Source organism: Antechinus flavipes, chromosome 2 (assembly GCF_016432865.1).
Source record: "Antechinus flavipes isolate AdamAnt ecotype Samford, QLD, Australia chromosome 2, AdamAnt_v2, whole genome shotgun sequence".
Taxonomy (NCBI): Eukaryota; Metazoa; Chordata; class Mammalia; order Dasyuromorphia; family Dasyuridae; genus Antechinus; species Antechinus flavipes.
In genome coordinates this window covers 569,657,973-569,671,123 of record NC_067399.1, presented here as the reverse complement: position 1 = coordinate 569,671,123, position 13,151 = coordinate 569,657,973, and the positions used below count along the sequence as shown (strand labels likewise).

At 38.6% G+C, this 13,151-nt stretch overlaps 1 protein-coding gene across 4 annotated transcripts in view; it reads right to left on the bottom strand.

Annotated features, from left to right (window-relative positions):
• The window catches only part of PRC1 (protein regulator of cytokinesis 1), a 25,845-nt gene extending 12,694 nt beyond the window's left edge, over positions 1 to 13,151 (bottom strand). For 2 of the 4 annotated variants that reach the window (XM_051981122.1, XM_051981124.1), the window contains exons 1-7: positions 12,987 to 13,147; positions 5,863 to 5,995; positions 5,400 to 5,522; positions 3,368 to 3,601; positions 3,117 to 3,287; positions 1,601 to 1,750; positions 776 to 923 (exon numbers count right to left, since the gene is read on the bottom strand). In XM_051981122.1, coding sequence (XP_051837082.1) covers positions 776 to 923; positions 1,601 to 1,750; positions 3,117 to 3,287; positions 3,368 to 3,601; positions 5,400 to 5,522; positions 5,863 to 5,995; positions 12,987 to 12,997 — 970 coding nt within the window. In that variant the 5' untranslated portion in view covers positions 12,998 to 13,147. Of the gene's footprint in view, positions 1 to 775; positions 924 to 1,600; positions 1,751 to 3,116; positions 3,288 to 3,367; positions 3,602 to 5,399; positions 5,523 to 5,862; positions 5,996 to 12,986 lie in introns of all 4 variants that reach the window. The other 2 variants (XM_051981121.1, XM_051981120.1) reach the window with 2 other exon arrangements.

Here is a 13,151-nt window from a genome sequence, read left to right as displayed (position 1 = left end):
TTTTCTAGAAAATCTTTTTTACAGTAAAGATATAATGGGGGAACTTTACCCCATTTCAGACCTCACAAAGCACTCTGGATTTAATATATATTATAGCTATTTGTAAATAGGTCACAACTTCTCTACTTGACTAGAAATTTCCTATGGGTAGATACTATGTCTTATTTAAACTCTACTTATATCTACTTGTGTCCTTAAGAGTTGATATTCTTGAAACTCTTTAAAAGATACTATTTGTTATGAGAGTTGACTCTCTGACAAAAAAAAGACTATGTGGAAAAACAACCTATATCAAATACTTATATTTGATTGATTTGAATTTTTTTGGTGGCAATAGAGTTAAATGACTTAGCAAAATCACTTTTCAGTGACACTTTTTCAGTGTCTGAAACTGAATTTGAACTCCAATCCTACTAATTCCGGGGCTAGTGTTTTAATCACTGTGCTATCTTCTCTGCCCCAATAAAGACTTATTTTTAAAAACTTCTTGACATCTCCCCAAGCTCTTTTTAAGAGGTGGTGGTAGACTGCTCTATGGGTAATAAAGAACATTTTTTTAACATATGCTGAACAGCTTTGCAGATTATTTTTCTTTACTAAGTCATTACATGGGATGGTTTTCCGGGAAAGAGAAGAAATTTAAGTGTGTCAAAAGATATTAATAAAAATCATTTTTAAAAAGATTAATGATTTTTTGAGAGTACTCCTGGCTTATAAAAATACCAAGCATCAAGTCCTTCTTGATTATCAATAAAATTATGTGCCCCATACCAACCATCATAATAGGGTGCAAATGCTTGTTTCTGTTCCTGGCTAAAGAAGCATTTTTCCCAATATGCAGACAGCTCCACTCGGATTGCTTCAATCACTTTCTTCATGTTTTGAATCTTTAGCTCCTCCAAACGATCCGCTTCTGATTGCAACTGCAAAGGAAAAAACACCCAAAGTATTTACCTTCTTAATGGGGTAAACAATGGGGACTGTTCCCTTCCTCATTGACTGACTGCCCAGATTTCTTCCCATGGCCAGAAAGGCAAGTCGTGTCTTTCCAGGCTGACCTCACAAAGCATCCTGCATCTCTTCAGTACTTGAGCACTGGCAGTTAACTGGCACACGCCATAGTTCCTGACTGAACTGTTGATTCCCTAAGAGGAATCTCATCCAGCACAAGGTCGCAGCAATAATAGTGAACAGGGAGAACAACGAGAACAGAAGGCCAGACTGGCATTCAAAGAAGTCAATTATAATGGTTTCTCGTATGAAAGGCTTGAAGGAGGCTCACTAAATCTTGCAAATGTCATTAAGAAATTATAGATGTGTCTATAACAGCTTTCACAATAGGCAAGTTTCTATTCCAGGACTATAACTCAAACCAGCAAGTCTTGGAGGTATGCTCATATTCTAGGAAAACTAAAATTTGAGTTATAAGGTTCTGAAAACCTCTGGCACACGCACACATCCCCTCCCCCTAAATTATCACTTGGGATGACTGTCACTACATAGTCCTTCCTGCTGTGCTTTGACATCAGCTAGAATGATCATAATTCTAAGCATAATACTTTTAAAAGGTATCGGCCTCTCTCCTCCCAGGTTTTCTTACCGCCTTCCTTATCTTGGCCTTTGACCCAGTCATGAACATGGCAAGAGCTTCTCTCTCCTCAAGGGGTATTTGTAACCTGTCCCAGAGTTCTCTGATGCGAGATCTCAAACCCTCACACACAGCTTCATTCTGAGCTTTCCGCAGTTCCAACTAAAGAAGAAAAAGCCAAGAATTAAACAAAACAAAGTCATCCAAGACTTAAACCTTCCCCTCAAAAAAACAAACAAACAAAAAAGCAACCTGTTTGTCAAGTAAGAGTAAAGTCTTTAAAAAAAAAAAAAAGTGGGGGGGAGGGGGAGGGCAGCTAGTTGGTACAGTGAATAGAGCTCTAGCCCTGAAGTCAGAAAGGCCCGAGTATAAATTTGGTCTCACACACTTAACAATTCCTAGCTGGATGACCCTAAGGCAAGTCACTTTAACCCAATTGCCTCAGCAAAAAAAAAAAAAAGTCCAATAAGTAGTCTTGTATTCCAATTTTCAATTCTATGTCCGTGTATTTATATGTTTTAGTCAATTTCTGAACATCTGGGATATAAATGTTACTGACAACTTTGTTTTTTATTTAAATTTTTTCCTACTTCACTGTCTACATATTTCCTTAGCTAAGCTAATTTTCCTTAAAATAGGGTAAGGGGGGAGGGGGAAAGTAAAAGCAGCAGTTTTCTGAAGTTTACAAGTCAAAGCTGAGAATCTCAATTCTGAAAATAAAAATAGTTTCAAAGCCCTTACCATAATTTAAATTGAACTTGAATTAAAATTAACTTGAAATCAACTTGACTGTAAACTAACAATGCTAAGATACATTTCGCATTCATCAATTTGATAAGAATGGAAAGATTCAGCATTGATAGGAATGAAACCACTGAGCTGCTGAATCACCAAGGCTGGCAGAGCTATAAATTGGTCCCACCATTATAGTAAGCAATTTGGAACCATGAAAGCAAAATCATAAAACTATTCTAGCCTTTGGCCTGGGTTCTATTGGCTCTGTGACTCTCAGAGATTAATGAGGATAAGAAAAAAAAAAAAAAACAACTACCTGCCCCAAAATATTCCTAGCTATTTATGTCAGGAAAACAAACAAAAATATCCAAGTACCCACTGAGAAATGACTAAACACATTTTGATTATGAAGACAAGGGACTAACAAATATGAAGTATACGAAGAACTCTGGGGACATGTGAATAAAATTATATACACAATGTAATACAGAGGGGGGAAAAATTCTCTTTAGATATAAATATATAATTGCTATAACTATGTAAATGAAGACAATTTTAAGTAGCAACAAAAGTCAAATTAAAAATTTTGGATAATACTGGCACTAATTTAATCAAGAATTAACACGAGTTTTCTTAGCAGGAACAAGAAATTAAATCTAAGAAGCGAGTTACAATCCTCTTTATTGTTTCACTTGTTTTTAGGTAGAGTGTATTGTGGAGGATTCAAATGGAGTTGGGAGAGGGTGGTGTGACTTACTGAAACCAAATATAATCAACAAAAGACTTTGCCTACCTGGCGGAGCAGCGTTTGTAGTGCAGTTATGTTCTCGACTGACAGGCAGAAAGCATCCTCATCCTCACATACCACATCTCTCTCAAAGCTCGTGTCTGGGCTGTGATCCAATTCTTCCATACAGAGGATGATTTGTCTCTTTGTGCTGATAAATTCTTCCCGTCGACTTGCCTATGAAAAAACAAGGTAATTATCACAGCACCCGCAGGTGAGCTAAACAGAGACCACAAGGGGGAGACAGACAATGATACCTTGGTTTCAGCCAAAGTTTCCAGGTGCTGCCTAAACTGGTCCAGCTCCTCCAGGCTGGGGACTGAAGCAGTGTCGATGCTGTAGGGCGTCATACAAAGGATCTCACATAAGTCTTGGTCTCGTTCCTGAAGAAGTTTCAGTTCTTGCATTCTCTCCTTCCTTTTCTTGAGCATCAGTTCCACCCGAGTGCGCAAATCCTTTTCCAGCTGCAAAATGGTGCTCTCTTCTTTCTCCTACATCGAACAAGGGCTTATCAATACTCTGAGGCCCCCAATGGCCTTCTTCAACATCAAGCAAGGACAGGTATTGTGGACAGTTTCTATCTGTTAGGCAAGAGCCAGCTTAGCTAACAAAGACTCTGACCAAAGACTTTTGCTGTGGGAGAAGTACTGGTCAACACAGGAATTTTCAAATGTCTCTACTGAGTTAAAGGAACTGTGATCTGCATTGCTCAAATAACCAAACTGAGACCAGCCAAAGAGGCAATGCCTCAATGAGCATTGCACTTAGAATGAGCAAGCACTTAGAAACAGGGGAAAGAGTGACGCCCAAGAAAAACTGGAAAAGTGGGTGGGTATTCAAAACATTACAGAATGTTTGCAAAATCCTTCAGTTTTAAGTGAAATGAGAGATGATCAGAGGCAGGATGACCCATATAGCTGATCATGAACCTTTTGATAATCCTGCTAATAAGGAATTTACCTTATCCAGGACTCAAGTATACAAAAACATTCCCTTCCCCTAACGAAGCTCACATTGGAATTATATATATAATGTGTATATATGTGTATATATGGGGGGGAGGGAGGGTGTGTATATATGATGAAACATGTTTTGATTTAATCTCATTGAAAAAGTCAAGCCCCACATTTTACTTATCAGATTGGTTAAGATGACTGGAAAAAGAAAATGATAAATGTTAAGAGATATAGGAAAACTGGGACTCTATGCATTGTTTGGTAGAATTTGAACTGATACAACCATTTTGGAGAGGAATTTGGAACTACTCTCAAAGGGCTATAAAATTATACATACCCTTTGATCCAGGAGTATCACAATCATAGGAAATGGAAAAGGACCCACATGTGGAAAAATATTTTGTAACAGCTCTTTTTGTAAGGTCAAGGAAATGGAAATTAAGAGGATGCCCATCAATTGGGAAATGACTAAATAAGTTATGGTATATGAATATAATGGAACACTATTGTGGTATAAGAAATACCAAGCAGGTGGATTTCAGAAAACCTGGAAAGTTTTACATGAACTGATGCTGGGTCAAGTAAACAGAACGAGGAAAATACTATACTAAGTAAGAGCAACATTGTGTGATATCAATTATGATAGACTTAGCTCTTCTCAGCAATATAGTGTTCCAAAATAATTACAATAGATTTCTGATGGAAAAAATCATTCACATCCAGAGAAAGAACTATGGAAACTGAATGCAGATAGAAGCATATTATTTTTCCTTTTTTGGTGGTTTTTCCTCTTTCAGGTGGAACTTTTCTTTTACAACATGAATAATATGGAAATGTGTAAAATATATAATTCAGATTGCTTGTCTTGTAGAGGGGAGAAGAAATGAAGGAAAAGGGAAAAATTTGGAACTCAAAATCTTATAAAAATACTGAAAAATTATCTTTACATATAAATGGAATAAAATACTATTAAGTGGGGGGGGAGAAGGGGGGAAGGAAAGGGGAAGAAAAAAAAGTACAAGCCTTCAACTTCCAATAATAATATATTAATTAATAATATAATAATAATTAGTAATATATTAATTGAGAAAGGAGTACAATTTCTTGGTCAGCTCTTTCTTCAGAAAAAGGCAGTTTATCACTGCTTCAACACTAGCCTTCTTGTTTTGTTCCTGCATTCTATGATCCCTCTCATTCCAAGAAATCATCCTTGCTTTTTTTTTTTTAATCACTCCAAGTTTAGATTCTGATTTGGCACCACACATCCAGCTCTCAGTGCTGAGGCCTGACTTCTGACGACTAAATCTCTAGAGAAAAGACACATAAAACTTACTTCAAAGGTTTCCACGCTTAACTCCTTGCACAGAGTGTCAAGCTCTTTTCGACAAAAGCTGATACTTTTTAAGAGCCTCTCCTTCAGACTCTCTTCTTCTGCAATCATCATATCCAACAGACTCTAGAGCAAGAGAGCATCACCCACAAAATGATTAGGACTGTTTAGAGGGAAGAAAAGAAAAGATAGATCTTCCCTACTCCCAAAATGCCATAATGTTATGTTCAGGCTAGCTCTCTGGAGGACTTCGGGACCAGCCACCTTCTTAATGAAGGAGCGCAGGAGGCAGGACGGCCACCACGAGACTGGTCAAAGATAGAATGTCTTCCTACAACAGGAAATCTTTCTGATCATATAACTTCATGGAGTGGACAAAAGTCTCTCCTGTGTGTCCTGTACCTCAACCAGTATCAAGTGCCTGTCATCACACAGCAAGCTCACAGATTAGATCAAAGTCCCTCACCTTTATGTGCTTCTTGACAACTTCAGTCCTCTGTAATCTCTGATCTTCTGGAATTCCTATCAATTCCCAGATTTCTCGAAGATGGTTCAGGGCTTTTTGGAGGCAAACCACTGATTCCTCTGCCAGCACTTCACTGAAGAAGAACATAAATCTGATTAATTCCAAGACTCGAAGCAGTATTTACAAGGACTAAAAATAACATTATTTGTATTTGTACCTTTACTGTTTGGCCCAGTCCTAAACCATGGTAAATGCGCAATCAATTTTTGTCCACTATATGTTATATATGTTGCAGTATATCCTAGATACAATATATGTTTGCAGAACCGAGCAGTTCTCTTGTTGCACAGGGAGAATTGGATTCAGAAGGTAAAAATAACCCGGGAAGAAAAACAAAAATGCAAATAGTTCACATTCGTTTCCCAGTGTTCTTTCTTTGGGTATAGCTGCTTCTGTCCATCATTTATCAATTGAAACTCAGTTAGGTCTCTTTGTCAAAGAAATCCACTTCCATCAAAATATGTCCTCATACAATATCGTTGTCAAAGTGTATAATGATCTCCTGGTTCTGCTCATTTCACTTAGCATCAGTTCATGTAGGTCTCGCCAGTCCTCTCTATATTCATCCTGCTGGTCATTTCTTACAGAACAATAACATTCCATAACATTCATATACCACAATTTACCCAGCCATTCTCCAACTGATGGGCATCCATTCAATTTCCAGTTTCTAGCCACTACAAACAGGGCTGCCACAAACATTTTGGCACATACAGGTCCCTTTCCCTTCTTTAGTATTTCTTTGGGATATAAGCCCAATAGAAACACTGCTGGATCAAAGGGTATGCACAGTTTGATAACTTTGGGGGCATAATTCCAGATTGCTCTCCAGAATGGTTGGATTCGTTCACAACTCCACCAACAATGCATTAGTGTCCCAGTTTTCCCGCATCCCCTCCAACATTCATCATTATTTTTTCCTGTCATCTTAGCCAATCTGACAGGTGTGTAGTGGTATCTCAGAGTTGTCTTAATTTGCATTTCTCTGATCAATAATGACTTGGAACACTCTTTCATATGAGTGGTAATAGTTTCAATTTCATCATCTGAAAATTGTCTGTTCATATCCTTTGACCATTTATCAATTGGAGAATGGTTTGATTTCTTATAAATTAGGGTCAGTTCTCTATATATTTTGGAAATGAGGCCTTTATCAGAACCTTTAACTGTAAAGATGTTTTCCCAGTTTGTTGCTTCCCTTCTAATCTTGTTTGCATTAGTTTTGTTGGTACAAAGGCTTTTTAATTTAATATAATCAACATTTTCTATTTTGTGATCAGTAATGGTCTCTAGTTCATCTTTGGTCACAAATTTCTTTCTCCTCCACAAGTCTGAGAGATAAACTATCCTATGTTCCTCTAATTTATTTATAATCTCGTTCTTTATGCCTAAGTCATGGACCCATTTTGATCTTATCTTGGTATATGGTGTTAAGTGTGGGTCCATGCCTAATTTCTGCCATACTAATTTCCAGTTATCCCAGCAGTTTTTATCAAATAATGAATTCTTATCCCAAAAGTTAGGATCTTTGGGTTTGTCAAACACTAGATTGCTATAGTTGACTATTCTGTCTTGTGAACCTAACCTTTTCCACTGATCAACTAATCTAAATTCGCTGCTTGCCATCTAGGGGAGGGGGTGGAAGGAGGGAGGGGGAAAATCGGAACAGAAACGAGTACAAGGGATAATGTGGTAAAAAAAAAAAAAAATTACCCTGCCATGGATTCTGTCGATATAAAGTTATTATTAAATAAAATAAAATAAGAAAAAAAATTTTTGTCCACTCCTTTATTCTTACCAACTCATGAAAATACAATAATCTGAACATATTCAATGTTAAATCTTTTTTCTAGGAGACACATATGATAATCACTAACAACATTTACATAATTCTTTAATTAATTATCTCTACTGTTTATCATAATAATCCTTTAAGAAAGATAGTATAGATATTATTATTGCTAATTTACAGATGGGAATACAAAGACCCAAAATAGATATGGACTGCCCAAGATCATACAGATAGTTGCTACCTGGCAGAAAGAGAAGTGGAATTCTACACTTCCAATTTCAAGACTGATCTACTAGACTGAAGCAAGAGAGGAATAAAAGAAAATACCAGTATGACAACATCTATCCAGAATACAGACAATTAAGCTAAAAGCCAGATTTTTTTTCCTCCATATTATATTCTTCCAAATTACAGAATTTGCCCAGGAGTCAGTCTCCCAGGAAAAGAGAAGACCATTCATGTGAGTTTCCTTAAACTTTGCTTCTCAAAATTCATCAGTGTCTTCACATCCCCCATCTTAGGATAAGAAGTAATTTAATAAAGTTATCCTTTCTAATTTGTTTCTGTGATTCCATTCCATCCCCTTATTTCTAAAATGTTTTCCATTTATCACCCCTTTAATATCCTCCTCCACATCCTCTTGTCTCCTTCTTGTCAAAGCTATCCTCTTCTACTTGTTTCTGCAGACTCCCCAGGAAGGAAATGACAGACCTAAGCATATTCTAATGTAGTGAGACTTGAACTATCAATGCATATAGAAAAAATACACACAGATGAACAATGTCCATTTCCAAATCATGATTTTATGTCAAATTGACAGCCCACTGAATTAGTCTATCAGTATATTTATCTACATAAAGTAAATATAAGAAACATTGCTCAGAAGCTTAATGTGGCTGGGGACATCTTCATGACTTTTGCATCACCAGCACTTAGCACAACTTTTAGCCTGGGTTCATATAACTGAAGCAGAACAGACCCTATTTTACTTGTGAAAAAAAATAGAGGCCAAGAAGAAAATGATTTGCTCAAGATCTCCAAAGTCAGGACTTATATACAGGGTTTTTTATTATTTATTACCATTGCCAAATAAACCCACATATTGATGGCTTTAAAAGTTTCCATTTGATGAGTCAGAAAAAATAACTTTCTATATTGGGATATGATTTCAACGAGAAACATAATTTAATTACTAAATCGTTGTATGTAAGCTTCTTTAAGACAAAGATGGTATTTAATCTGTGAAATTACAAAACTCTCATTTAAAAAAAAATTGAGAGACAGACAGACAATTCATGGAGCTTTTAGGACACTGCCCTTTGGGGGAGAGGTAAGGGGAAGTAGAAAAGTTATAATTCCAATCCTCTAGGACCTTCTTTAAGACAGATAGAAGTGCCATTGGTGAAAAGATAAAGTTCATATGAAAACTAATTTTCTCTTAAAGGTGAATGACTCACTAGAGAAATGAATAATCAAATATATGAGAAGTCACAGGGTTAATCTACTCTTAATCTTTCTTCCCTTTTATAAATGATTAAACTGGCAGAGGATTGTTCACAATGTACTGAAAGTCAAAACAAATTAATGAAAGAAATCTAACTCGGGCTTTCCAATTTCTAATTTAAGATTTTCTATTCTAGTAAGATGCCTTTCTTTGAAGGCCACCTACTAAAAAAGAAGAAGCAATTTAAATTTAGTCTTAGACTTATAATAAAAATATTTTTGATGAGAAGACTAAGAAGAGAGAAAAAAGATCCCTATATGCTGGTTCAGATATATCCCAAAACTAATGGTGCTTTCTATTTCTCCAAGTGTTGCCTATAAAGTTATAAACTGAGACCTTTGGTTCCCCCCTCTCTCCATTCCCTATATTATTCAATTCAAAGTGCTATTCAATTTCCTCTCAAGTGTCTTTTGGAATCACTCTTGTCTATTCTTTTTGCCCTCACTTCCATTAGACCCTAATAAAATTGGACCCAGAGTCTGTTGGACCCGAGTCCATGTAAGGGACTAACTAGCTATTTGACCCTAGACAAGCCATTTAACCTATGGCACAACTTCCTGTAAAGTGGTATAACAAACAGCTCCAGCAATACAGGGTGGTTTGGAGGATCAAATGAGATAACACAGATACAGAGTTTTATAAGCCTTAAAATGCCATACATTAGCTTTATTATCATTATTACTACAACTGAATGATGGCAAGAACTTCCTAGCTGCTTTCTCTCTACTTGCTCTCCTAGAATCTTTCCAAGAATTTCTATTTCTAATCTCTCACTGTTCAAACCATCTAGATTTGAGAGGAAAAGCACAGCATATACAACATATACCTCCAGAGTTTACCACAGTGCCTGGCACACAATAGGCACTAAATGTTTGTTTGTTTGGTTTTTTTGATAAAGTGATATAACCAACAGATAGTCCACCATACCTATAAACATGCTTGTATCTTTCCCCATCCTCAAAAGGCCTGAGAAAACCTTTGACAACAGGTGTCTGTTCACTTTCCTTCCTCTTACTCTCTTGACTTGCTGCAATCTAGCTTCCAACTAGGACTGTTCCTTCCAAAAATGGTTAATAAGTCTAATGCCCTTTTCTTAATTTTCGTCTTTCTTGATACTGTCAATCACCTCTTCTCCTTGATGTTCTCTTCTGTCTAGGTATTATTTTCCCCTCCCCAAATTCTTCCTAATTTCCTTATTAATGTCAAAGGTACCATTATTCTACTAGTTACCACGGCTTTCAATTTAGCTATTATCCTGTACTCATCTCTCACCCCCCCAAAATAGAATCTGTTGACAAGGCTTTCCCTTTTCTAACACCTCTTATGTATGTTCCTTTCCTCTCCTCTGCAACTAGCATCAGCTTGGTGAAAGACCTTACAACCTCTCGCCTAAACTCTGCAAACATATTGGTTGGGCTCCTTGCCTCAAGCCTCTTCCCCAATCCAGCATTTTTCCACTCAGCTACTGAAGTGACTTTCCTAAAGAGTAAGCCTGACCATGTCATTCCATAGCTCCCTATCAGATAATTAGTAGCAATATTTATACTGTTAAATCACATTGCCTGCAATATTTTCCGGGGGGAAGAGGGGGAAAAGGAAGGAGGGTTTTACCAATTATAGATATTCATAGTAATACCCTAAAAACATCAAGTATTATATGTTTGGTCCTTTTTATAATCTCAAGTATAAATTACAAGCCTGGAAATGATCACAAGAGGTTTCATATTCCCCTCCATGAAGGCAAAGCTTTGACTCATCTATTTGAGCTATCAGTTCTATTTTTTAATAAATCTTTTCTATAGGATCAAGTGATAACTGTTGACCTGAGGATGTACTCTAGATAATAAAACTTTGAGATCATCGTGCCCTATATTTCAGTAATAAAGCCAGTCAATATCAGCATTCAGGTGATCAATTTTACACACCAGTTTCAGTCTTAAAATCTTCTTATAGAAGAACTTGATTAATTTTGCTTCCTCCCTCTCTTTGTTCACTTCTTCATAGTATGATATGGTTAAAGCAGATGAAGTAAAGATTCTATAAAGTATAGATGCATCCTAAATAGCAGTTTCCATTATATGTTTCATAAGGCTGCATGTCATACCAAAATCCAACAGTAACTATGAAAAACAGCTTTTCATACCTAAACTCCCATTCAGATAAATCATTTTAACTATAAACAATAGAGAAAGCCACTTCTTGAATTGCTATTTCTAGAACAGTTAACAATTCTGCCTCTTTTTGCTTGGGCCTCCTTTGCCCACTAATTATTTGCAAGATGGTTGGCTGCCTAGAGTTAAACTTTAAGGACTGAACCACTGACCTTACTTAGCGGCTTGTCCTAACAGGCTGAGCTAACTAGGCAGGCAATTAATTGCTACTCATGCACAAAACTTTATTTCAAGTTATGTTAAATTTAGGCTTAAAATAATTCAGGCAGGGAGTCAGGACAAGGGACTTCCATAAGACTGAACATTTTGTTCTAGACACTGGCTGGACAAGGAAATTTAAAGTAGGGCCTACCCACTTGGCACTGTTTAGTGCCACACCTTAAAGGGCTGACAATTCCTTATCTGACTGTACCAAAAAGTGAACACTATTGCATAAATAAAGCTGTGTGGGCTTTCCATATATAGCAAGTCAGTCGGTGGATCAGCATTTATTGAGCAACTACACTGTATCTGATACCAGGCTAAGGGGCTGGGGATGCAATGGCCAAAAACAAAGCCAGCTCTCAAGTTGTTCAAAGTCTATAGAGAACAAACACCACTTGTGAGTTAGTCCACGTGGTATTCAAACTCGGCAGTTCAGCTGCCACTCCCCTCTGTTATGGGCCAGAACTTGAAACAAAGTGCTAAGTCAGTGGAATTGATCGAGACAGTAGTTATTTAATTGAGGATGGTTCAGGATGATTGATTTAATCCTACAAGGAGATGCTATGGGTCAGAACAGGCTCAGGAAGGGAGCCCCCTCTGTTACCCGGGAAACTGCAAAGATTAGCGCACGTAATCCCCACTCAGTTCCAGCCCCCTTTTCCCAAACGTCGGCTTTAGGTTTCCCCTCCCCGAGGGCTCATCCCAGGCTCCACACCCACTGGGAAAAAAGCTTCAGCGCAGACTTATCCCCTTTCCCCCGAGGGGCGTGTCTCCACGTCCCCGTGGTGGGCCTTCAGAGAAGCGTGCAGGAGGTTTCCCAGAGCATAGATGAGAATCAAGTTTCCCCACAAAACAGCTGCTGAGTCGGTTGGCTCCCCGGAAGCAGTAGCCCAGAGTTGGCAGCGAGCCGGGAAAGCTGCGTAAGGGACGTGGCCTTCAGGAATCTCAAGGATGAGGGGGGGGAGGTATCGAGGGCAAGCAGCTCCCAAGTCAACAAGCATTTTTTAACCGCCTACTGTATGACAGGCACAACTGCTCAAGGCTGGGAGATACAAAGGAGGAGAAAAAAGACTTTCCCGGTTCTCAGGGAGCTTATTAAGATCAAGGCTAAATAAAGGACTAAAGGCTAAAGAAGGCCCTTGAGGGCTGTTCCGTGATCCCTAAGCAAGGAAAGTTAGGATCCAAGTCAGCGCGGTCACTGCCCACCCCTACCCCTCCAGCCCAGGTGACCAGCCCCTTCCCCGACCCCCGGGACTCAGTCTAAGCAGGTGCCGGGCTTCAAAGAGCAGAGCCTCTCGGTCTTCCAGAGGCAGCCGCGACCCCGGGGTGGGGCTTAAAAGCCCTTGCCCTCTCGACCTCTCCCCTCAGATCCCGAGGCCAACGCCGCGCTCACCTTCTCCTCATGGTGGCTGCTTCCAGCCGAAGCCTGTCCCAGCTCAGACTCAGTGCCGGCGGAGTAGCGACCCCCCTCCCTGCCGCTTCCTATCCGACCCCAAACTGGGCCAGCCAGCGCCCACCAGCTCGCTCCAGCAGAACAGTTCAGCTTCTGACTCCCGGC